Source organism: Acinonyx jubatus, chromosome C1 (assembly GCF_027475565.1).
Source record: "Acinonyx jubatus isolate Ajub_Pintada_27869175 chromosome C1, VMU_Ajub_asm_v1.0, whole genome shotgun sequence".
Lineage (NCBI taxonomy): Eukaryota > Metazoa > Chordata > Mammalia > Carnivora > Felidae > Acinonyx > Acinonyx jubatus.
The window spans coordinates 24,719,226-24,745,147 of NC_069381.1; the positions used below are offsets into that span (position 1 = coordinate 24,719,226).

Genomic DNA, 25,922 nt, shown 5'->3' on the forward strand with positions numbered 1-25,922 from the left:
TTCTGCATGGGGGCCATTGTATACGCTCACACGGATGCTGACTACAGTATGGTATTAATAAACTCTTGTCATTGACTGTATTTAATGTAACTGACAATAAGGCAGCAGAGGAGAGGGTCTATATCGGCAGGCAGCCTGACCTAGAGTGAAGCAAAGCATTCCTAAGCTTACTCTTGTATGGAAAAGCAAAGGACTGTCCATCGGTGCTTTGAAGTGACAAAAAATACATTAGTGCCAGTTGCGGGCACCTTCCAATGTTCTGAAAAGTCACTGATTTCTGCCAAACACCATGGCCTGAGACCGAACATCCGAACACGGGAGACAATAACCCACAGCCCCTGAGGGAGACAGAGAGAGAGAGAGAGAGAGAGAGAGAGAGAGAAGAATCATTGGCTCAGTTGTGATCATGGGATGTTCAGCATCACGTACAACTCATATTGCAAGACATCGCTTGTTTATCAAGTTAAAGTTTATTAGAAATGTTTGCTCGTCTTGAGGAACACTTGTAGAACAAGTTACTCGCAATCCAAAGTTTTACCGTATTTTGACTTTATTGGGGTGGGAAAAAGCAACAATGTGTCCCAACTAACGACTATCCCTCCCCCATCCCTTCCTTGCAGCTACGTGGCCCTGAGTATCTATGTTTTAGCCAATGATGTGAAAGGAAGTGTTGGGGTGATGGGATGGGTCAGATTGTGTCTCCACCCTTACCCCCCCCAACTGTGTTAAAGTTCTAAGCCCCAGCACCACAGAATGTGATCTTATTTGAAGATAGAGTCTTTACATAGTTCATCAGGTTAAAGGTCATTTGGGTGGGCCCAATACAACCGGAGCCCTTATTCAAAGGGGAAGTTTGGACACAGAATCAGATACATACACAGGGGAGATGGTGTGAAGGCACACAGTGAGAAGATAGCCTTGTGAGCAGGAGAAGACTCTCCCCTAGAGCCATCAGAGGAGCATGGCACAGCTCACACCCTGATGTGGGCTCGTTACCTCCAGACCTGTGAGACAATAAATATCTGTTGTTTGAAGCCACCTAGGTTTTGGTACTTTGGTACAGGAGCCCTAGGAAATTAACAAATGTGCGATTTGGTGACGGCTGCCTGAAGTGAGCCTTCCTGATGCCTACGATATACAGCGCTGGTGTTTAACGTAGTTAACAACCAGTATGGAGATGGGCACTAATCAGAGAGGATACCGGGCATGAACAACTTGTCTGGTCATATTGGTTAAATGTTAGTCCTGGGAATGCTCCAGCAGCCATTTTGGGCCATGAGGCTAGAAGCCAGGAAGGAGCTGAGGATGTCAGAGTTGAAAGAGGGGAGGAGCCTTGGTTCCTGATGACTTTGTGGGGATGCCACACCAGACTTGGGCTGCCCACCTCCAGTGTTATATTGTGGACATGGTAGAATAAACCTGTGTTTGTTTACGGCTTTGTGGGTTGTGGCTTTTTATTTTCTTCAGCCAAACCTAAATTTACCTGACGTCCAATCCCACGAAGGATTGGGAAGCCAGAATGAAATGATGAACCAGAAAGTGTTTTGTAAACTCTCCAGTTCTATGCACACGTTAAGGCATTTTTATTATTGTGGTGTTTGTGACTAGAATTATGATTGGTTTAGGAAGAATGGATTGAAACAGACTGACATGATCCTGGCCAGAGATCAGAGGCTCTTTGTTCTGCTTCAACGACATGTCTTTGAGGGCTGTGCGCAGATAAGAGTGGTAGGAGAGCCTGGCAGGAGAGGAGCCACCAGCCTTTGGGTTGGATGCCAGCAGGATGACTGGGTGACTTTTGTTGAGCTGGGGCCAAAATGCTCAGGCACTGGTTGGCAGGTAAGCATAAAGTTTGAATCAGGATGGATAGGTTTAATACAGGCTCCACCTTCGCTTGCTCTGTAACCCGGGGCAGGTTACCGAATTTCTCTGAGTTTCAGATTCCTCATCTGTAAAATGGGAACAATTATAGCCCCTATGACGTAAGGTTGTCAGGGAGATTCGGTGACATCCCATATCCAGTAGGGAAAAAGATAAATCCACAGTGTGTCTGTATCCTGTCCAGGTTATTTTTCTGCTGTGACTACTAACCCTTGACAGATTACAAATGAACAGAGTGGATTCCAGCTTGTTTCTTCTTACCTTTATTGATTCATTCAGCAAGAATATTGAATGTGCCCCATTATGTGCTTACTATGTACCAGGTGATGAAAAGAGCTAGTGAGGTGGACTTAGACCATAGTATCCAGGTACAGCCAGCTGTTCTCAAAGAACAACTAAAAAAAAAAAAAAAAGTACAGCCAAATTTGTTTGAGTGCCCCTCCTCTTCTCTTACTGTCATCTTTTCTTGAGGTCTCCCTTCGAGGTTTCTGCCATGGCTATGCTGGTCTACCCCCTCCCCATCAGTAGATGTTCAATTCAAAATAGATGTCACTGATTCATACTATGGTACAAATGACTACAAATCTCTCAAAGCATGGACCTGCAAATGACCCATCCTGTAAAGCTGGCTGCCCCTGAAAGACTGTTCCTATGTATAGAAAGCAAGGAGGTTCCAGGCAGAAGGACCTAGAGAATTCATTCAGTCTGAACCCTCTCAGTTCACAGTGGGGTAATCAAACTAGGCACAAGTAACTTGGTCTAAGCAGGATGACCCAACCAAGGAGTCATGCAGCCAGGCTGAGCAGGGAGCAGAAAATGGCTTTTCCATACTCCATGGTCTACACCATATGTGCGCTAAGCACTTTCTGATTAGGTTGTGCAGAATGCCCTAGGGAGATACTGAGGCAGGACAAACACATACATTAGAACAAAAGCCCTTTGGCTGCACTGATTTGAAATGCTGCCCTCATTATGTATCAAATTATCCAATACGCAGAAGACTGTTCTACAGCTGTCTCTTCCTGCAGAGCACCATGATGTTTTAAAGTCCACAGCTTTATAACATATTTTGATACCTGGTAGAGGAAGTCCTCTTTTTTTTTTTTTTCCTCCAAGAATGTCGTGGCTGTTCTTATACAATCACTGCTTCAGATAAACTTTTAACTTCTTCTCCTTTTTTTTTTTTTTAAGTAGGCTCCATGCCCAACATAAGGCTTGAACTCATGACCCTGAGATTAAGAGTCACGTACTCTACCGACTGAGCCAGCCAGGTGCTCCTCATATGAACTTTTGAATTCGCTTTTGAGTAACACTGATACTGAATCTTCTTCAGCACCCTTGTTTATACCGGGCACTCTGAGAAGTCAGGCACTCAATTCCTGCCCTTGGGAGCTCACAAAACAGCTGAGAAGTATAACCAAACAGGAAGTGTAAAACAACAGGAATCTCATGCTCTGGGTAACAAGAGCCAAATGAGTGAGGGGGACACACAGATATAACTGCTGTGAGTTCCATTGTCCCTGCAGGCTAGGAAGGTCATGGGAGGCTCAACAGGGAAGGTGACATTATAGTGAGTGTACTTTGATAGGTGAACAGGAGTTTGTCAGGTATAGAAGAGAAGAAATGTTTTGAGTTGGGGAATTCAGAGAATGCTTCCTGGAGGAGACATTTCATTTGAGAGGTGAGTAGGCATTTGCCCCATTCAGAGGGTGGCATGAAGGGAGGGATTGCCCTGAGCTGGGAAGGTCACAAGGAGGCTCTCTGAAGACATGTTAGCTGGGTTTTGAGTTGGAGGAATCAGAGAAGATGCTGGAAGAGGTTAATTAAATAAAAAGGATTTTATTAGAAAAGGAGATGACAAGGAGATGACATTTGACCGTTGAGTGAGCAGATCACCAGAGGAGAGGAGAGTGGAGGTCGTCACAGAAAAGATTTCCCGGAGCAAATAGGAAACCTCCTGGCTTCCTGCCCCTCGCTAACATCCAAGATCCAGGATCTAAGCGTCCCACCGCGTGGGCGCTGGGGATTCTGAGGCGGCGGCCCTGCAGTTCCCATTTCCCAGTGTGGGGAGCAGCGAAGCCAGCTCCGCTGGGAGGGCTGAAGCTTACACAGGTTTGCGCAGGGTGGCAGAGCGCAATGCTTTTTGTCGGAATCGACCAATGGGATGGCGGCACCCGGTTGCCAGGGCTACAGAGGGGGCCGAGAGGGGCGGGGCCTGGGCCCAGGGGCGGGGCCCGGGCGGGGCTTATATAAGGGGACGGCAGGCTGAAGGAGGGGCGTGGGGTCGGTGGCTGCTGGGCGGGCGGGGCGCAGGCCGCGCGGCCCGAGCCGGGGGGGAGAGGGCGAGCGGAGGCGCCGAGGAACCGATTCACTCGCTGGGGAGACCTATGGGCCGAAGCCGTGTAAATGCGTTTTAAGGCGAGTGCGGGGAGTGGCTCGGGGAGCCTCCGGGAGCGGGCGCCCTCGGCTCCAGTGCTGACCTGTCCCCGGCCCCCTTGCCTCCTTTCAGCAGGGGCCTCGGCTCCGCAACTGCCACTCCTCCTCGGGGTGTTGCACAAGTTTCGAGGTCACCGGCGACCCCCCCTAGCAGCGCGCCTGGCTCTGGCCCCCGCGAAGGAGGACCGGGCTTGGTAAGGCGGTGTGGGGGGCGGGTCCTCGGCCCTGCACTCGGGAGGGCTCACCAGGACAGAACCTCAGCCTTCGGCTCCCTCCCGGGAGCCTGCGACCCCCACCCACCATGTGGCCCCATGCACCCTTAGAACCCTAGCACGTCAGGACCAGCCTGGCCCTCCATTTACAAACGTTGAAACTGAGGCTAGGGAGTACCCAATGTCACGCAGCAGAGGGCAGACTCGAACCTAAGCTCTTGCTCTCGGGCTGAGACTCCTTGGTGGGGCCACTCTCTTAGTTGGGCGTGGTCAAGACTGAGGGTCCCCTGAAAGCTTCCCCACTGGAGCTTCTTGGCTTTCCTGTACCCTCTCGTTCTTTCCCTTTTTGCTAAAACCCGAGTTTCATAACTGGAAAGGACCTCCAAAATAATACATTCATTTTACAGATTGGGAAACTGAGGCTCAGAGAGGCAGTGAATGACATCTAGGCATGTAATGCCTTGTCGCAATACAGGGTTCCTGATCGTCCCCACACTTCCCAGTGAACTCAAGCTCCCCAGGCTTGTGCTGGCGGCGGGTGTGACAGGACTGAGAGCTCTGGCTTGGGGGAGGTCAGAGAGGGCAGCGGAGGGCAACCCCCTCCAGCAGCTCCCTCACTCTACACCTCCCCTCCCTGCAGTGTGTTGCATACTTTCTGAGGCGGCGGGCGGCGGCTCCATCCAGCCCATCGGCTCCTCCTTCTCGGCATGGCTGGCTACTTGAGCGAAACGGACTTTGTGATGGTGGAGGAGGGCTTCAGCACCCGAGACCTGTTGGAGGAGCTCACTCTGGGGGCCTCACAGGCCACCACGGTGAGCCGCTGGGAGCGGGGGTGGGTCCCCTGTTCCCTGTGCAGGCCCAGCTGCCTTCTCCGAAAGGACTTCTCAGGCCTTCATCTTCCCTCACTTATTTGGTGTTCAGTCCTTGCTGTTGGCCGGAGACGGGCTCATTGTATCCCCATTTCCTTGTCCTTGTCCCCAAACTTTGCCCTTCCTGCCTGCCCTGCCCTGATGAACCACCACCACCACCTACCCAGCCTTCTGGGTCAGAAACCTGGGACTCCTGCTTCCCCCACCCACACCCCTCTCGTTGGTGCCTCACCAAGCTCTGACCACCACCTGTGGTCTTCCGACGCCCTGGCTTTGTAGATCAGGCCTCATCTCTCTAGAGGCCCTCTAACCTCCTCCCTGCCTCATGCTGCCTGCTCCCACTTTATCACGGCCACGCTCAAACTCAGAACTGTTTGGTGGTTCCCCGCGACCAGCAGCGCCAAGCCAGAACTCTCTGTCTTCACAGTCCCTCTCCCAGCTTTCCCCACCATCTATCATGCTCCATCAGAGCCCAACCACTGCTGGTATTTTCCCCAGCGATGCCATGTGCTCTGTTATCACCCCATTTTCCTGGGCTCTTCCCTCTGCCTGGAATGCCCTTCTGCCGGCCTCTCTCGCTCTGTTTCTGTCCTTCCTCATTACTCACCAGTGTTACTTTTTCCTACTCTCCCAGGCGGATTTTTTATGTCCCTTTCTCCGTGGCTTCCACTGCCTTCTGTAGGAACTCCAGTCGAGTTTATTGAACGGGCTTGTAATTTCTTAAAGGGTTTTTTGTTCTCTTCAAGATCCAAGCCCTGTCTGGTCATCTCTGTCCCTTAGCATAACGTCAGACACCAAATGGGCTTCAGTAAAAAAGTCTCGTATAAACAGGAAACTGAGTCCCAATGAGGGTTTAAGTGATGCTGTCTCACCCACAGTCTCATTCATGTTCAGCCCTCAGCAAATCTGCTGCCCAGCTCACAGGCACGGGTTGCAGTGCCGTGGAATTAGCTCAAGGCTTCAGCGACCACCTATATGTGGAAGACAGTGGGCTGCAGGCCATAGCTTTGGCCCGCAGGGATTTATCAGATGAATGTGTACACGGTTCCGATACTTTGGAAGCGTGTGCAAAATGCAGTGAGAGCATTAAAGGCAGAATTGCTTTATTGGTTTGGGGGAGGTGGCATTTGAGCTGAAACTTGAAGGTGGATTGCCTTTTCGGAGAAAGGGTCTTCTGTGTGAAGGGCACGGTGGGAACCAGAGCTTGGAGGTGGGAAAACACTCCAGCGTGCAGCTGGAGCTTGAGCTGTAGCGAGGGGAGGGGCTGGAGCCAGATCACAGAACCCCTGAACGCAGGCTGAGGAGTGTGCCTTCTGTGCAGAGACTTTTAGAGTAGCGTGGCTGTGGCGGAGCCGGGCTCAGGCTTGGGACAGGTACCTGGGAGGACCATAGACGGCCCGCAGCAGGAGGGGGCTGAGTGGGGCCTCACATTTACCCTTCTCGTGCAGGGTGATGTTGCTGCCTTCTTCGCGGCCGACCTGGGTGCCGTCGTGAGGAGGCACTTCTGCTTTCTGAAGTGCCTGCCGCGGGTCCGGCCCTTTTACACTGTCAAGTGCAACAGCAGCCCAGGTGTGCTGAAGGTCCTGGCCGAGCTGGGGCTGGGCTTCAGCTGTGCCAACAAGGTGAGCCCGTGCCCCCCACTGGCGCACTGCCCCTCGCTGCCTACTCAACACACACATGGCTGGGCTGCTGCGGGTGGCCTCCCCCTCACCCCCCTCCGGGGAAGCAGGGGTGGCCTGCAGTTGGCCCCTGCCCTCTGGGAAGGGCCACCCACTTGGGAGGCGGTTAAGGGATGAGGGAGGGCAAAACAGGCATGGAAGTTCTAAATTGGAAACTTGTGTGTCTCTGGGTAGGTGGGTCACCTTTTCAATGGAGATTTTCAAGCTTCTTGGCCTAGAGCTATACATGATATAAAATGTTCGATTAAAATGAAACAAAACGAAAACACCTTTTATCATTATTTGTTTGTTTGTTTTATAGTCTTATTAATGTGTGACAGGACATTTTCTCAACTAATCCTTCGAGAATTCTGTTGTGTTGCCCATTTTGCTGCCCTTCTAATTCGATTAATGCTGTTGTCTTAATCGCCTCTCGCTGTCTCTAGATTTATTTTGCTTATTTACTATCATTCTCTAGTCGTTGAACTACGATGTGCTGGTCAGTGTGTAAGTAGGGATGGCAACACAGTGTTGAGCAAACCAGGCTCCCTTGTCCCAGAGTTGAGGACGCTTAGCTTATCATTTTCATCCTGTTCTTAGTTGATAAAAGCCTTTAAGCTATAAAATTTTCTTCAGAGCATAGCTATGGATATATTTATTCATTCAGCAAACCTTTTTTGAGCAACTCTCATGGGGCCAAGTCCTATTTCAGGTGGGGATTTAGAGAGTGAATGAAACAAACAAAACAAAAAAGGCCCTTCTTTCATGGAACTTGCTTTCTAAAAAACAAGTTCAACAATGAAAATCTATATTATTTTATAAGATGGTCGATGCTACGGGGAAAATTGAGGTGGGGAAGGGAAGTAGGAAATGTTGGGAGGGAGGATTATACTTTTATATAGTTTGGTCAGGGAAGGCTTCACTGACATTTGAATACAGACCTGAGGGAAGCAAAGGGTCAAGCCAGGTGGAGAACTAGGGGAAGAACATTCCAGGCAGAGGGGACAGCAAGTGCAAAGGCCCTGAGGTGAGAGCAAACCCGGTGCGTTGTTGCTTTGTGATGTTGTCATTACTGTTATTTTAAAAATTTTTTTAAATGTTCATTTATTTATTTTGAGGGAGGGGGAGAAGGGCAGAAGGGGGGGTGGAGAATCCCAAGCAGGCTCTGCATGGAGCCTGAGGCAGGGCTCGAACTCATGAACTGCAGGAGCTGAAATCAAGAGTCAGACGCTTAACCAACTGAGCCACCCAGGTGCCCCATTACTGCTATTTTTTTAATGGTTAGTAATGATTATTTTTAGGGGAACTCCGTTTAAACCCTCGTCAGCAATATGGCTGGGAATTCATGGATCAGTTCTAGCAGTTTTTTGGTGGAATCTTTTGGGTTTTCCATATAGAGTGTTATGTCATCTGAGAAGAGTGAAAGTTTGACCTCCTCCCGGCCGATTTGGATGCCTTTTATTTCTTTGTGTTGTCTGATTGCTGAGGCTAAGACTTCCAATACTATGTTGAATAACAGTGGCGAGAGTGGACATCCCTGTCTTGTTCCTGACCTTAGGGGGAAAGCTCTCAGTTTTTCCCCAGTGAGGATGATATTAGCGATGGGTCTTTTGTTATACGGCTTTTATGATCTCGAGGTATGATCCTTCTTATCCGTACTTTCTTGAGGGTTTTTTATCAAGAAAGGATGCCTTAGTTTGTCAAATGCTTTCTCTGCATCTATTGAGAGGATCATTTGGTTCTTAGCCTTTCTTTTATTGATGTGATGTATCACATTGATTGATTTCTGGATATTGAACCAGCCCTGCATCCCAGGTACAAATCCCACCTGGTCGTGGTGAATAATTTTTTTAATGTATTGTTAGATCCGGCTGGCTAATGTCTTGTTGAGGATTTTTGCATCCACGTTCATCAGGGAAATTGGTCTGTTGTTCTCCTTTTTAGTGGGGTCTCTGGTTTTGGAATCAAGGTAATGCTGGCTTCATAGAATGAGTTTAGAAGTTTTCCTTCCATTTCTATGAACAGCTTCAAGAGAATAGGTGCTAATGCTTCTTTAAATGTTTGTTAGAATTCCCCTGGAAAGCCGTCCAGCCCTGGACTCTTGTTTCTTGGCAGATTTTTTTTTTAATTTATGAAAAAAATTTTTTTTAACATTTGTTCATTTTTGAGAGACAGAGTGTGAGTGGGGGAGGGGCAGAGAGAGGGGGAGACACAGAATCCGAAGCAGGCTCCAGGCTCCGAGCTGCCAGCACAGAGCCCAACGCAGGGCTTGAACCCATGAACCACGAGATCATGACCTGAGCCGAAGTCGGGTGCTCAACTGACTGAGCCACCCAGGCGCCCCTGGGAGATTTTTGATTACTAATTCTATTTCTTTACTGGTTATGGGTCTGTTCAAATTTTCCATTTCTTCCTGTTTCAGTTTGGGTAGTTTATATGTTTCTAGACATTTGTCCATTTCTTCCAGATTGCCCAATCTATTGGCATATAATTGCTCATAATATTCTCTTATTATTTGTTATTTCTGCAGTATTGGTTGTGATCTCTCCTCTTTCAGTCTTGATTTTATTTATTTGGGTCCTTTCCTTGTTCATTGTGATCAAACTAGCTAGTGGTTTATCAATTTTGTTAATTCTTTCAAAGAACCAGCTCCTGGTTTCATTGATCTGTTCTACCATGTTTTTGATTTCTATAGCATTGATTTCTGCTCTAATCTTTATTAATTCCTGTCTTCTGCTGGTTTGGGGTTTTATTTGCTGTTCTTTTTCCAGCTGTTTAAGGTGTAAGGTTAGGTTGTGTATCTGAGACCTTTCTTCCTTCTTTAGGAAGACCTGGATTGCCATATACTTCCCTCTTATGACCGCCTTTGCTGCGTCCCAGAGGTTTTGGGCTGTGGTGTTATCATTTTCATTGGCTTCCATGTGCTTTTCATTTTCCTCTTTAACCTCTTGGTTAGTGAGGAGGATTCTAGAAGGGGACCCTGGAGGAGAAAGAAGGAGAGCTAGCCTGGGCAGGATGACAGGGGTAGGAAGATTCTGGGTGGGAAAGAGGTGTGCACCATGGTGGAACAGTGAGAATGAGAAGGTTAACCTTTATCAAAGACGAATGTTCATGCTCTTAGTGAGTGATAGCTGAGTCCACCCCTATTGTCACTGCAAAGCCCCTTTGCGTTAGCACTTGCTTTGCACACCTAGTTTCGTGCGTGTGTCACATGAAGGGAGGTGCATGGGGAGAGAGATAGCCATTTTACAGTTGAGGAAACCATCGGCCAGCCACACACAGCTTGCCGGTAGCAGGACCAGGACCTCCCCCTGCAGCACGCTGGGGGCTCTGCGCCCAGAGAGGAGGAAGGGGATCCTTTTTCCAGCCTTCTCAGTCTAGGGTCAAGGACCTCCTGTGCATCTGGAAACCCAGAGGTGGTACACTGTGCTTGGCCCTCTGGCTCAGGGCCGGCCTCCACAAAGAGCAGGGTTGTGGGGTGTTAGGGCTCAGAAGGATCCTGAAGTCCACAGGGACATTAAAAGCATGTACCGTTGCTGAGTGCTTCTGTCGGGCCAGGCACTTTGCTGAGCGTTTTCTGTAGGTGATCTCATTTTATTATCGCAACAACCCTGTGAGGTAATTATTATTACCCTGATTCTGACAACAGCCCTGTGAGGAAGCATTTCACGTACGGGAAAGGAGGCACAGAGGGTGAGGGACTCACTGGCAAGTGGCCGCTTGTGTAGGGCCAGTGGCAGGGGGGCCGTCTCCGGCTCTCTCACTGCATCTTTCCATTGTCCTTGGGGAGAGGATGGCAGAGCTGGGCCCCAGCTGGTGACCATTGCTTTAGCTAACTCGTGGGCTGGGAGAGGCCAAGGCCCCTCCCCGCAGGCGGGAAGATCACTAGCCTTTGGGTACATTCGCTGAGAGGTGGCTCTGGGATGCACAGCTTTTCTTGAAAGGCCAAGGCTGCCCTCTTCTGGTGGGACATCACTAGTGGCTACGCCTGACAGCTCCAACGCCTTGGCCAACGTTGACGGAGGGTTGACGGAGGGCCGGGTGTGAGCAAGGGCCGGGTGTACAGTTATGCAACAGACAGGTCAAGGGCACAGGCCACGCCTCGCATGGGGCTACGGTCCACCCACCCACCTTCTCAAGGACCTTCTGTCACTTCTCCTGCCCCCATCCTGCCTTCTCTTGCAGTCTCTATCAGCATCCTCCCATCTTAAAAAGCCTTCCCGGGACTCCATACCACCCCCCTGCCCGGTCCCATGCTCCCACTTGACGGCCAAACAGAGTTGTCTACACTCGCCTGTCTGCGTGCACCTGGCTCTTTGCTTCAGCACCTGCATCTGAGCCACTGCTTCCCCACTGCCACTGTCACTACTCTGAGGAATCTCCTCTTACCAACGTCCCCAGAGATCTCCAGGATCCAGTAAGCACTTTATTTTCAACATTCACTTTGAATTATTCAAATAACCCGTTGATTCACTTACACACACACGTAGGCCATCAGCTTTATGTCTCCAGAGATAATCACCATTATGAGTTTGAGTTTGGTGGGTATGTGGTACTTAAAAAATACTTACAAATATGATCCATAGAAAATATACAAAATATAAAAGATATTTATGTGGTGGGTACTGTGTCTCAATAGCTTTAAACTCAGCAGGTGTTGGAAATCTGTCCATGTTGATGCATTTAGACCTTGTCGGGGACACAGGTCCTCTTATTATCCTGATTCTCAACAGCATTCAGCACAGTGACTGTTTGTTTGTTTTTGTGATAATAACACTTAATGTGAGATCTACCCTGTTAACCAATCTTCAAGGGTACAATACAGTATTCTTAACTATAGGCAGGGTTCTACAGATCTCTAGGACTTAATTCATCTTGCAGGACTGGAACTTTATGCCCACTAAATAGCAATTCCTCATTTGTGACATATTCTTTTTAAAAACACTCAACAGTCACCTATGCTCCCAGTTGTAAAGCCTTCAGCAGCAAATCAATTGATGGGGGACACAGCTCCGTACCTGCCCCACCTCGCACGGGGCGCCTCTGACACCCGACACCCTTCTCCTGTATAGACATGAATTGCGAGGCAAGGTTTGCTGTGATGGGAGTGATGTTATAATCTGTGTATCGTTCCCCCTCTTCTGGACGCATTCTTTCTCCTTCCCTCTCCATAGGTCCCAGGTGCCGACTTCCTGCTCTCGAGATGGGAGATTCCTCTGGATTCTGTCTCAGGCTCCCTTTCTCTTGTAAACTCTCCTTCCTCTTATGGAATTTCATCTCCTTCCACGGCCCTAAATACCATCAATGTGCCACCACCTCCCGCATTTTGATCTCCAGCCCAGACCTTCTATCCAGCAGCTGACTTGATACCCCAGGGTGCCCGGAACCCGGGTGTTAAAATGCGCTCATGATCTCCCCCTTCGAGAAGGGCCCCTCGGCCTGCAGGATGTGGAGTCAGACATGCCCACATTGCAATCCACCACCACGCTTGCCAGCCCTGCCTCCAGAGCACAACTCCCCCATCTGTTACCTCACCCAGGGCAATGGTGACCGGTCCCTCCAGAATCCTCTTGGCCCTTCCTGAGCCCTGAGTTCATATGGTAGCCAGAGTGATATGCATTTAAACCTTGCATTTAAAATGCAAATCTGACCCTGTCGTTTCCCCTCGTGAAACCCTTCAAACGGATTCCCGATTCCCGTGACTCGCAGGGTAAAATATAAATCCACATCAGCCCACCCCCCTGCAGCCTTATCTTCCCCCACTGCGCTCCCCCTGCCCAGGCCCCCCCAGCGCTCTCTCTTCCTTGACTAGGCCGAGCACATTCCGCCTCAGGACATCTGCACCAGAAACATTCTTTCTTTCCTTTTCCCCCTGGATATGACCTCCTGTGGAGCTCAGCTTAATTTTCTGACCCTCAGAAAAGCTGTCCTTCACTCCTCACACCTGGGTCTCACCATGCCACTTTCCCCAACCTGAAAGCTTCACAGGGTCAGAGACTTTATTTTACTCACCACTTGTTTTCTTTAGCACCAGTCACAGAGGCTGGCATGTTAATAGATAGTCAGCAAACACTTGTCAACTCAGTATTGAGGTTGAATTTTCCATTACAGTACTGTGGCTAGGAGCTGGTGTAGGCTAAAGTCTGGCAGTCCGGTCAGCTTTGCCACTCGAAAGCTGTGAGACTTTGGACAAGTCACTTAACCTCTCTGAGCCTCTGTCCTCTGTCCTCTGTCCTCTGTTTCCTGTCTCATAAGATTACTATGAGGACTAAATGAAAGTGTATATAATATGTATTTTTTAATGTTTTTATTTATTTTTGAGAGAGAGAGAGAGAGACAGGACATGAGGAGGGGAGGGACAGAGAGAGAGGGAGACAATGAATCCGAAAGCAGCCTCCAGGGTCTGAGCTGTCAGCATAGAACCCAAAGCGGGGCTAGAACTCGTGAACCACAAGATCATGACCTGAGCCGAAGTCAGATGCTCAACCGATTGAGCCACCCAGATGTCCCATGTATATAAAATATTTAATGCAATGACTGGCATATGGTGATCCTTCAATGAGTAACAGTAGTTACTGTTTAAGTATAAATATATATATATCTAAGTATATACTGTTTAAGTATAATCGAAGCTAAATCACAAGTCCCAAATTGCTACCATTGCTTCTTCTCTTACCTCATGTGGTGAAGCTGGGAGCAAAAACACATTTTCATGTCCACTCAGACTCAGGGTCTTTGAAAGCAAGCTGTGACGGCTGCAACGCCAGCCCTGTCCCACTTTGCTCCTTACTACCTGTGTTTCTGTAGGCAGGTGGAGTCCTCTGAACTCGATTTTGTCCTCTGTAAAATGTGGCCAATAAATACTTCATAGGACAGTTACTGGCATCACATGGGATAAGTCACAGTAGTACCTCGTGCTGAAAAGTTGCTATATTGACATTAGAGTCTTATTATAAATTTTTTTTTTAACTTTTATGTTTGAGGGACAGAGAGAGACAGAGAATGAGCAGGGGAGGGGCAGAGAGAGAGAGAGGGAGACACAGAATCTGTAGCAGGCTCCAGGCTCTGAGCTGCCAGCACGGAGCCCAATGCAGGGCTTGAACCCATGAACTGTGAGATCATGACCTGAGCTGAAGTCAGACGCTTAGCCGACTGAGCCACCCAGGTGCCCTTTGAGTCTTATCAAAAACTCAGAGTGGCTAAAAATGGCCCTGTGCCTGCTATAGCATTTCAGAACTGGCTTCCTCTTGACTTCCTTCCCTTAATCATGGAGAGTCAGACTTGAGTTTGAAAGCTGGCCCTGCCTCCTTGTTGCTGCATAGCCTCTCTGAGTACTAGTTTCTTTCTCTATAGAGTGGATCCAGTGCCCCTCTGATGGGGTTATTCTAAGGGGTAAATAAGATAGTTAATCCAAAGCAAGGGTTGGCAAACCATGGATGCTTACCACATCCAGGCCACTTGCCTGATCTTGTGATGCTTGACTGGGTCACATCCACGCTCGTTCACTTATGCATTCTCTCTGGCGGCTTTGCTGTTGAGGAGTTGTCACACAACCTACATGGCCCATGCGGCCTAAACCATTTGCTCACTGGCCCTTTACAGAAAAGGTTTACTAACATCGCATTCGGTGCCTGCTTGTGGTGGGCGCTCAGTGACGATGGCTGCTCTCATCATCATTACTGTCTGTACCATGAATGCAACAATCTCGTGGAACAGTGTTCCGTAAAGGTGAGGAAGGCGAGGCCCCTCGGGGACAGGGGCTTGCCAGGGTCCCCCGGCACAGTGGTACGCGCGCAGCAGGACTTTGGATGTGGGATGACTTGGTTCGGTGAACTTTCCACCACATCAAGGGATATTCTTTAAACGTTAAATCTGTCAGGAAAATGTGTCAGATGCCTACTGTCAGGGCCGTTATGACTCCATGTCATGTCTTTGTGTGAATTAGGAAATATATCCCTTAAGACAGTTGTGATGAATATACTGATTTTGTCAGGATGAGAGGCCTTACTGCCAGGAAGTTGTAACAAATATATAAATCTACCATGTATCCTCTGCGGATGGGACCTCCCCCCCCTCAACTGCACAGTGTGCTACCTGCATAGCTGGCTGTGGCAGCCTTGCCTGTCCGAGAATGGTGAACCAGCGTGAGTCCCGATTTTCATGTCTCTGTTGTGTGAAAATGAGCCCCCCTTCTTATGGACGTCCCCATGCGTAGCTATGACTTTGCCCCTCATTTGTGCTTCTTGGCTTCTGTGGGCCCGATGGGCCCTGAGCCTCCTCACCTTCACCTTTGGGACCCCACAGGCAGAGATGGAGTTGGTCCAGCGTATTGGCATCCCCGCCGGTAAGATCATCTACGCCAACCCCTGTAAGCAAATTGCACAGATCAAGTATGCTGCCAAGCATGGGGTCCGGCTGCTGAGCTTTGACAACGAGCTGGAGCTGGCAAAGGTGGTAAAGAGCCACCCCAGTGCCAAGTAAGCCGAGGACCGCTCACGTGGGGGGCTGGGCCGAGTGTGAGGACAGCGGGCATGGGCGGGGTAGAGGTGGAGCAGAGGACCCTGCCCTGGACCTGGCCACACTCACGGGAGGCTGGGGCGGGCACTCCCGGACTGGACCCAGCATGCCAGGGCCTGACGAGGACAAAGGCAAGAATAACCATTACAGCCCGAGCAGAGAAAAGCCCACGGTATTATGGAGGTCAAAGTCGCGAGAGCAACAGGGGGTGGTCAGGAAAGCTGCGCCAAGGAGGTGGCATTTGAGGTGCGCCTGAGGGGTGAAAAGAACTAGGAGGGCGCACAGACAGTGCATCAGAGTGAACTGCTGAAGCAAGGAACGCATGGAGGTCGGAAACAGCAGAGGGCGTTTGAGACATGAGCAGGAATTTGGTGTGGCTGGAACATACCATGTGTGCAGGGCGAGGGCAACAGTGAATGTTGGTCAACACGGTCACAGGGCAGGGGCCTGGTGCAAACGGGCTCTGGCAGGGGTCAGGGCTGGACATTCTGCTCGGGCTGTGGCTTGCACATGGTCACTTGACACCCTGGGGATTCCAGGGAGGGCCTTCTCAGAATGATGGGGAGGCCAGGTGGCTGGACCACTCTGGTTCACCCAAAGCAGCTTTCATTTTGTCTGTTTTACATGATATTGGGGTTCTCAATAAGACTGTGTTTAAAAAGTGGTGCCTCTCATGCAAGAAAAGTTGGAAAAGTCTGGCTGGTGTGGAGGCTGGTTGAAGAGGTGGAGCTTCTGGAGAGGACTGAGGAGGTCGGGACCAGGGCAGGGGCCTAGGGATGGGCCCAGGGACATTCAGAGAATGGACTTGACAGGGCCTGGAGGCTGACCGGCAGTGCAGGGACATGAAGGGGTCAGGGACCTGAGGGGCGGGCAGCTCTGAGTTTACACCCCTTTTCTTGGAGAGGACGTGGCTGGGGTAGGGGGAGATGGGGTCCACCCGGCAGAGGTGCCTGTCTCCTCAGGATGGTTCTGCACATCGCTGCTGAGGACTCCCCGAGCCGCCTGAGCTTCAAGTTTGGGGCGTCGCTGAAATCCTGCAGAAACCTGCTTGAAAATGCCAAGAGGAGCCACATGGAGGTGGTGGGTGTGAGGTGAGTACCTGGAGGCCCCACCACCCCTGCTGGGCCCGCTGCCCCTTTCCCAGGAATTAATCAACTCTGTACGAGAGCCCCCTCAGGGCCTCCAAAGGAGGCCATTGAGTCCTGCCATCAGAGGCACAGAGTCCTCAGGCCACAGGCCTAGAGTCCTGCCATCGGAGACTTTCCTCTCTTTGGAAAGAAGGTTTGGAGTGTCCCGCTGACTCAACCCCATGGTCCCCACAAGGTCTTGTCCTTGGAGGTTCCCGGAGAGACCTGTCTTTGGCCTGTAGGCCAAAGGTTATGCAGCCACATCTTTGCTGTGCCTCTTTTCTTGCAGGGATATGGAAGAAGTCATAATAAAGGCCTAACAATATAGTTTTCATTGATCCTGTGCTTAGGATATGCCAGGCACTGTGCTAAATGCTTCAGGTACATTATCCCACAGCCCTGTGGGATCTTATCCCCACTTTATAGATGGGGAAACTAAAGCACAGGCAGGCTACACCACTGACAGGTACATACAGACCTGGCTGACGGTAGGGCCCTGGTCCTCATCCCAGAAGGCTCAGCCCCAGTGGCAGCACAAAGGGATGGGAGGGACACCAAATACCAGTGGACCTTAGATCTGGTCTCTTGTCCACTCCTTACTTGCCACAAGACCCTTGGCAATGCATTTAACCTTTGAGACCCTCAGTCACTACATCTGTAGAATGGGCACAGTGTCCAATGTGCCTGTCCAAGGTTGCTCCTGGCTGGGGCTGAGCTGGTGGCACCTGGGGCCCTGCACGTAAGCCAAGTCTCTTCCTCCCTCCTCAGTTTTCACGTTGGCACTGGCTGTCCTGACCTTCAGGCCTACACTCAGTCCATCGCAGATGCCCGGCTTGTGTTTGAAATGGGCACTGAGCTGGGCCACAGGATGCACATCCTGGACCTTGGTGGTGGCTTCCCTGGATTGGAGGGGGCCAAAGTGAGATTCGAAGAGGTAATCCTGGGGTCAGAAGTGTGGTACTGGGCTCTGTGGGGGGTGGGGGGTGTGTACTGGGCACTGTGAGTGGGTCCTATGTGCTGCATACTGTGCTTGGTGCTTTACCTGGATTATCTTTTTTTAAATGTTTGTTTATTGAGAGAGAGAGAGAGAAAGAGCAAGCACGTGAGTGGGGAAGGGTCGGAGAGAGAGGGAGACAGAGAATCCTAAGCAGGTTCTTCGCTGTCAGTGCAAAGTCTGATGCTTAACCTACTGAGCCACCTAGGAGCCCCTGAACTATCTTATTATTAGCCCTGTGTTACAGCTGAGCAAACTGAGGTTCTTGGAGGTTATGTCACTTTCTGAGTCCCAGCTCTGCTTGTCTCTAGCCCATGCACAAACTTGAAGCTTAACCAGTGTTATTTGCTAAGTCCTAAAACTCTTTGAGGGCCTGGTACGCTCTGTTCTCCCTTGGGTGAGCTGATGAGAAATCAAAGGGGAGGGCGGGAAAAGGAAAAGCCCACCCTCTGTGTACGCCTCTCAAGATGAAATCAAGAAAAATGTGTCACCGCAATCCCCACTCTAACCACTAGGGGTCGTTCTCCTTAGTAAGAGCCTGGTCCTGGAATATCCACATCCAGGGACTGACCCTAAGAAAATAACCCCTGATGGACACAAAGAGCTTCAAGGATGAGCATTGTTGCGGTGTTCATAACAAAAGTCCAGTGGACTTTCCTGGTCCATCTAACACTGGGGAATTGGTTAAATTATGAAACATTTGTATGACTTACCCACTGAGGTCATTCACAGAATCTGTTGAGTAAAAGGTTATGAAATATATATATATATACATATATATACACACATATATATACACATATATATATGTATATATATATGTATATATATATATATATACATATATATAGCCCTATTATGTTTATAATAAAAATGGCATTTGTATGAAAGAGAAAAAAAAGAAAGGGACTACTCCAAAAAGTTAACAATCATTAACAATCTGCATGATAGAATTAAGGGTGGTTTTGATCTTTTTTCTTCTCTTTATTTTCTGTGAAAAAAAAAAAAAACAACGTGTCTTTTAACAGATTGGTCATTTATAAAAGAAAGTTCCATATCAGGGCTTCTGGAATCTGAGAATACCTCCTCCCATAATGTAGGCGTTGAGGAAGTTGACTTACATGAGTATAAGAGTCTTGACCCAGCTCTCTTTGCCTCCTACCTTCTTGGCCAATTGTCTGCAGTCCCCAGCTGGGAACTTAGCAGCTGCCAAGTCCTTCTTTCTGAAATCAAAGAAGCTTTCAAGAAATAGACTTGGAAGGGTGCCTGGATGGTTCAGTCAGTTAAGTGTCTGACTCTTGATTTTGTCTCAGGTCATGATCTTAGGGTTTGTGGGATTGAGCCCTGTGTTGGTCTCTGCACTGACAGCATGGAGCCTGCTTGGGATTTTCACTCTGTCTCTCTCTGCCCCTCCTCTGCTCGTTCTCTATCTCTCAAAATAAATAAACTTTAAAAAAAGAGAAAAAGCTGTTAAAAAAAAAAAAGAAATACACTTGGAGCTATAGCAAGTCCTTAGTACGTAAACCCCACATTTCAAATATGTAATTGTCTCCCATCCCCCTACCACCAGATTTGTTCTGTGATCAACTCAGCCTTGGACCTGTACTTCCCAGAGGGATGTGGTGTGGACATCCTTGCGGAGCTGGGGCGCTACTATGTGACTTCGGCCTTCACCTTGGCAGTCAGCATCATCGCCAAGAAGGAGGTTCTTTTGGACCAGCCTGGCAGGGAGGGTAGGTGCCAGGTGGGCAGCACAGCCCCATTTTTTCCTCAAGCTAGGGACAGTGGCTGGCCGAGCAAGGTCTGGTTTTAGGGAATGGGGAATTTGAAGGATGGATCCTTGCTTTAGGGAAACTTACAACCAAGTCCTTTCTTATCTCCAAGATACTTATTATTGTTTCTTCCTATGCATGTTTATATCTTGTGAAGATTGAGATCAAAACAACCTCAGGGAGAATAGATACTTTACTAACCCATTGTACAGATGAGAAAATTGAGAGCCAAAGAGAATACAAGTGAATTGCTTAATAGGAAAAAGTAAAGCCTGCATTCGACCTCATGTCTGTCTCCTCTCCAAAGTACAGACTCTTACTCACCCTACTGATTCTCATAACATAATGAAAATAATTAATAACAACTTATATTTGTCTAAGTCTAGTTATAGATGACAGAACATAGGCATAGAGAGGTTGAGTCACTAGCCCAAAGTCACACAGCTGGTAAGGGGCAGTGCCTGGATTCAAGTGCAGGCTGGACTGACTCATGGTTCTCTGCCCACATTGCAACATCAGCACTCATCTTTGCCTTTTCAGATAGATCAATTCTCCTGTCAGCCTCTTGAGTGAGTGGGGTCAGGGACTCTGACCTTGGGGTTTTGTCTTCTGCTCTAGGACCCCAGGCAAGAGAGCTGAGGTCTGTGTGTCTTCCCCTGAGAATCCATTTGGCAGGGTGGTGGGCTCCAGGTAGAAGGTCTTCTGTGTGTGTGTGTGTGTGTGTACCTGTGTGTGTATGTGTGTAGAGACGACATTCTTCTGGCTTCCTTTATAAATCTGGGTGATTGCCATATCTAATCCAGCCAGGAGACCTGGTTTCTCATTTCAGCTCATGCACTTGCCCCATCGTGTGTCTCTGAGCAAGTGGCTTAACATCTTGGGGTATTGAGTTTGGCTGGGCTGCTCTTTTGCCTTTGCTGGGCATCCAGGGGCTCAGATGCAGGCAGGAAGTATGTCCTGGGCAGGGTTGCTCAGCTGCAAGGGTGAGTGTGCACAACATGAACCTCATGTCATAGGAGGCAGGACCCACCCCATAGTTGAGGAAGGGGCAGCCTTTTTGCTTCAGTTACCTATCATCCTTGCTGAGCCTACCATTGTGCCAGTTCCCCAGCCCCAGCCCCCCTCACACTGCTGCTTGTACTTCCCCTGACCCCTCCCCTCCCCACAGAGGAAAGCGGCTCCACCCCCAAGACCATCGTTTACCACCTCGGTGAGGGCGTGTATGGAATCTTCAACTCAGTCTTGTTTGACAACACCTGCCCTACCCCCATCCTACAGAAGGTGAGCCTACCCCACGTGGGCCTGTTTTCAGTTGTGTGTGTGTGTGTGTGTGTGTGTGTGTGTGTGTGTGTGTTTAAATAACATTTTGGGGGTGTTTTTATTTAATTTTTAAAAAGTAAAACATTCATTATAGAAGATAGTGGGATGAAGAAGATTATCATCCATAATCCTACCATGTAGAGATAGACGCTTTGAACATTAGATTTTTCAGTCTTTAAAAAATGTATTATATTTAAAAAAAATAAAGTTGGATTGTATTGTTTTGTAACTGCTTTTTTTCCCACTCAATATGGGGTATAGCTCTTTCCATACCATTAGCTAATCATTGACAACATGCTTTTTGAAGACTACGTATTATTTTAACTCATCTAACCCTAGTGGTTTGGTTTCCTGTTTTTGAGCACTGCAAGTATATCTTGACATCCATCTCTGATCAAGCCCTGGAGTGAATTTCTAGAAGTAAAAAGAAACAGTTCGTCTTTAATGGGTTTTTCTAGGCTAACAAGGGAATAGGAATGGACAAAGAGGGGGAAGACAATCAGGCACACCGTTGTATTTTTGTCTATGTAGCCCCTATTCTGGAAGGGAACTCAAGTGCCTAACCAGCACCTAGACCATCATGAGTGCTCAGTGTGTTTTGGTTTTGCTCTGTCTTTCCATCCTGTCTAGTTTTTCAAGACCCACTCAGATGTCAGCTCCTCTTTGTAGCTCTTCCTGCCCCTCGTCTATCACAGGCAGAAGGAGCCCTCCTACCTCCAGGTGCCCAGGCCACAACTTGATTGCATCCTCATTCTGTAGCTGGGTTGTTAAATGTGGTTTCCTCCGGCTAGTCTGAGTAAGCCTCCCTGATGTGCTCAGGAATTCACTTTTCCACTGTGATGCACTAGCCCTGCCTGCATTCTTGTGGTTTCCCACATCCTTCTGCACTGAGAAAGAACCAGGCTGGCCTCGGGCAGCCATGCCCCGCGTCATACAGGAGGGTGGCAGCTGCTTCTCAGTTCCTGTCTCCCTTAGATCCCCTCCGCCTTCCAGTGCACCTCTTTCTGGTCCATGCAGTCCCTGATCCACTCCCCATTCCCTTCAGCTCCTCAGATGAACGAGTGGGCCCAGCCCACTACCACACCCCCCATCCAGAGTCTCTGTTTTGATTAATCTCCAGTTGGTGTTGCTGTCTCAGGCCCCACGATGTTACTGACCCTCTTTGTGGTCTGTCCTGTTTCTCCTCTGGATGATGTTGAAGTTTCTTCCTTTGGGCTGTCAACCACTTACCAGGTCCAGCCATGTGACCAGATGCGGGGTTGGGCCCCAGTCTGGTGGTGGAGACAGATGACAGCACACATAATAAGTTAGCTACAATTGTGTTGGAGTGTGTCAGAGGGACCCAGGATGGCTGGGGGTTTCTGTACCTTCTTCCCCAAGGAAGATCCCCTTCACTAGTCAGGATGGCAGCTTTGCATCCCTGCTCTTTGTTCCCCAGGACTTTGTGTTTGGACCTCATGTACAGAAAGTTGTATTAAACATAAATCTTGGTTCAAAGTATACTTCTCATCACTGGAGCCTACTTGGCCCTTTTTTGTTTGCTTGCTTTCTTTCTTTTTAAAAATTAAATAAGGGGTGCCTGGGTGGCTTAGTCTGTTAAGCATCTTACTCTTGATTTCAGCTCAGGTCATGATCATGGTCATGATCAGCATTAGGTCATGGTTCGTAGGTTTGAAACCCACAACAGATTCTGTGCTGATGGTGTGGAGCCTGCTTGGGATTCTCTCTCCTCCCTGCCCCCTCTGCTCCTCCCCAACTTGCAGGCGTGCGCGCGCGCGCGCACACACACACACACACACACACACACACACACACTTCCTCTTTCTCTCAAAATAAAAGACATGAAAAAAATGAAGAATTTAATAAATATTTGAGTACTCTCAGTATGCAAAGCACTATGCTGAGGCCTGCACAGAATAGTAGGTGAGAAAAAAAGGTCTATGCTTTGGAAATACAATTCTGCTGGGTAGGGGTGTGTGTGTGTGATTAGTACCTAGGCTACAACAGTGTCATGAGAAAAGTACAGAAAACTACAGAACAAGTATTAGTGGAATTTTTAAAAATATATTTTAGTATATATCTTTAAAAGGAAAAGACTTTTGGGGCACCCTGGGTAGCTCGTCAGTTAAGTGTCCAACTTCGGCTCAGGTCATTATCTCGCAGTTTGTGGGTTCAAGCCCTGTGTCGGGCTCTGTGCTGGTAGCTGGGAGCCTGGAGCCTGCTTCGGATTCTGTGCCTCCCTCTCTCTCTGCCCCTCTCCTGCTTGCACTCTGTCTCTTCCTTTCAAAAATAAATAAACATTAAAATTTTTTTTTAATTTTTAAAGGAAAAGACTTTAGAAAAATCATAATGTCATTATCAAATTAGAAATGAACAATTCCATAGTATCCCCTATCATCTTGCCTCATAGATGGGTTTTCTAGTTGATTAGCTGAAATCAGCAGCCAAAAAAGGTTCACATACTATATTTGGTTGAATTGTCTCTCTACTATCCTATTAGTCTCGCCAACATTTTTTTTTTATTCTTTATTTGTTGATGAAACTGACTAAAACTGGTCCTAAAATTTCCTGCATTCTGGATTTTCCTGATTGGTGAATTCTCTGGATCCCTTCACTGCTATTGAATACGTTATACCGTGCCTTGTGTTTCTTTGATACTAGGTCGTTAGATTGAATGGTTTCATTAGATTCCCAATCAGTTTTGGGGTAAAAATGTTTCATGGGAGAACTTGTCTCTGTAGTATAATACAAAGTGTATTACTTTCTTTTTAGTGTAATAAGCATTCTTACCATTTTGCCACCTCATTCCTTTGTCTCTTCTCATGCAAAGTACCCATGTGTTGACTCATGTGTTACCATTTTTTCATATAGGTTTTTCTTTTTTTAATATAGTTTTTTTTCTATTGTAGTAAGAACACTTAACATAAACATCTTGTAACAGACGTGTAAGTGTATAATACAGTCCTATTATCTATAGGCACAGCAGGTCTCTAGAATTTGTCCATCTTACAGAGCTGAAATTTTATGTCCATTGATTACCAACTTCCCATTTCCCCTCCCATCACCCCTGGCAACCATGTTTCTATTCTTTGTTTCCGTGAGTTTGACTATTAGATACCTCGTATAAATGCAGTTGTGCAGTATCTGTCCTTCTGTGACTATTTCAGTTGACATAACATCCTTAACGTCCATTCACGTTGTTGTATATTGCACGATTTCCTTCTTTTATGAGGCCGATAATATTCCATTGGATATATGTATATACAGCATTTTTTAATTCATTCGTCTGTCAATGGACATTTAGGTCTTGGCAGTTGTTAATAGTGCTGCAGTAAACATGAGAGCTAATACCTCTTAAAGACCCTGATTTAAATTCTTTTGGATAAATACCCAGAAGTAGGATTGCTGGATCTCACCATAGTTCTATTTTTATTTTTTTAAGTTTATTTATTTTGAGAGAGGGAGAGAGAGAGAGAGAGAACGGGATAGGGGTAGAGAGAGAGGGAGAGAGAGAATCCCAGGCAGGCTCCAGCTGTCAGCACAGAGCCCAGTTTGGGGCTTGGTCTCACAAACTGTGCAATCATGCATGACCTGAGCCAAAATCAAGGGTCGGACCTTAAATGACTGAGACACCCAGGTGCCCCAGGTGGACTTTTAATGTATAAACATTTTAAGCATTCATTGAGTGGTCTAAAATGACATATATTTAGGGTTAAAGATACGACTTAATAAATGTGAATTGGCACTTTATAAATGCAAGCTATAGTTGGGTGCGGAGAGGGGCCCAGATGAGGTAAGTACCACAGAAGTTTTATAAGAATCTTGGGAACCAAAATTCAGGGTACAAGCTTCAGTCACTCCACTCTACCTGAAGACCCTCTCTCTGTTGACAAGATTGGGCTTTCTTACTTGCCATTGTATTTTATTCTAGTGTTTTATGGTTAAAAAAGCAGGACTCTCTCTTGAGTGTATTGCAATAGCATTTGTCAAGTGTGGATCTGGTTAGTTTTTATCTTAAAAATCCTTAAGTAATGATTCCTAATGCTTTTTTTAAATTACTCTTTGCCATACTATACACTAGTTTTATTTTTTTTTCAACTATGTCTTGTCTTTATCCTGACCTTTTGATAATTTTTTTCCTTGTTCAGCCTATTCCGTAGTGTTTTGACAATAGCTTTGTACTGTGTTTAGAAAACCAGTAGGGTGCCTTCTATTTCCAGCAACGTGGTAGTCTAGATACTCTCAACAGCCGCCCCACTGACAACAAAGAAAACGGTATCCTGACTTACAAGAAAGCCGGGGATCCTTCAGAGGTCAAAATTAAATGAAAGCAGGCATCTCCACTTAGAGTGAAAGCCAGTCTAGTTTCCACCCACTAACCAGAGAGATCCTTTAAAAATGTAAGTCAAATCACGTCTAGTTTTATTAAAACTGCCTAAAACCCTACTCTGGTTCCCATCCCGCTTCAGATTAAAGCCAAAGCCTTCCAGGGGCTTCTAAGGCCCTCTGTGACCCACCCTGTCTCTTCTCAGATCCCCTCCCTCACCACTCTCTGGTTTTGCTCATCCCATTGCAGTGACCGCAGCCTCCTTGCAGTTCGTCAAACTCCCCCAGGCACATTCCTGCCTTAGCACCTTTGCACCTGCTCTTCTGCCCGTATCGCCTTTCTTCTAAGTACCACATGGGCTCACTCTTTTACCTCCTTTCCATCTTTGCCCAAAGGTCATCTTCTCAGTGAGACCTTACGCTTTATATAAAACTGCAACCTGCCCCTCCCCCACTCTGTTCTTTCTTTTATTTCATATCATTTATTATCTCCCAATATACTATATAATTTACTTCTTTATTTTGTTGTTTGCCTCCCTCCTGCTAGACTGTAAACCCCATAGGACAAGGACTTTGTCTATTTTGTTTGCCAGTGTGTCCCAAGCACATAAAATAGTGACTATTCAAATATGAGTCAAATGAATTAATTGACCTAGAGAGAAAACCTAACTCTGAAACTGGTTTCTCTCTGGGAGTGTATGCTGAATCCTTGTAGCATTGATCTTCAGTTTTGATAGCTGCATGGGTTCCTAGGGACTCAGTCAGGATGGGGAATCTGATAGGATCCCTCACATAAAGCTGTGGACCCCC

At 47.8% G+C, this 25,922-nt stretch overlaps 1 protein-coding gene across 1 annotated transcript in view; it reads left to right on the plus strand.

Moving 5' to 3' along the window:
- The first annotated feature begins 4,384 nt into the window (after positions 1 to 4,384).
- AZIN2 (antizyme inhibitor 2) overlaps positions 4,385 to 25,922 on the plus strand; it is a 33,053-nt gene continuing 11,515 nt past the window's right edge. The window contains 10 exon segments of the mRNA XM_015070275.3: positions 4,385 to 4,511; positions 5,170 to 5,341; positions 6,847 to 7,020; positions 11,242 to 11,328; positions 11,330 to 11,473; positions 15,361 to 15,533; positions 16,536 to 16,664; positions 17,469 to 17,634; positions 19,265 to 19,427; positions 20,635 to 20,747. Of these exon segments, the coding sequence (XP_014925761.3) occupies positions 5,237 to 5,341; positions 6,847 to 7,020; positions 11,242 to 11,328; positions 11,330 to 11,473; positions 15,361 to 15,533; positions 16,536 to 16,664; positions 17,469 to 17,634; positions 19,265 to 19,427; positions 20,635 to 20,747 (1,254 nt within the window). The 5' untranslated portion in view covers positions 4,385 to 4,511; positions 5,170 to 5,236.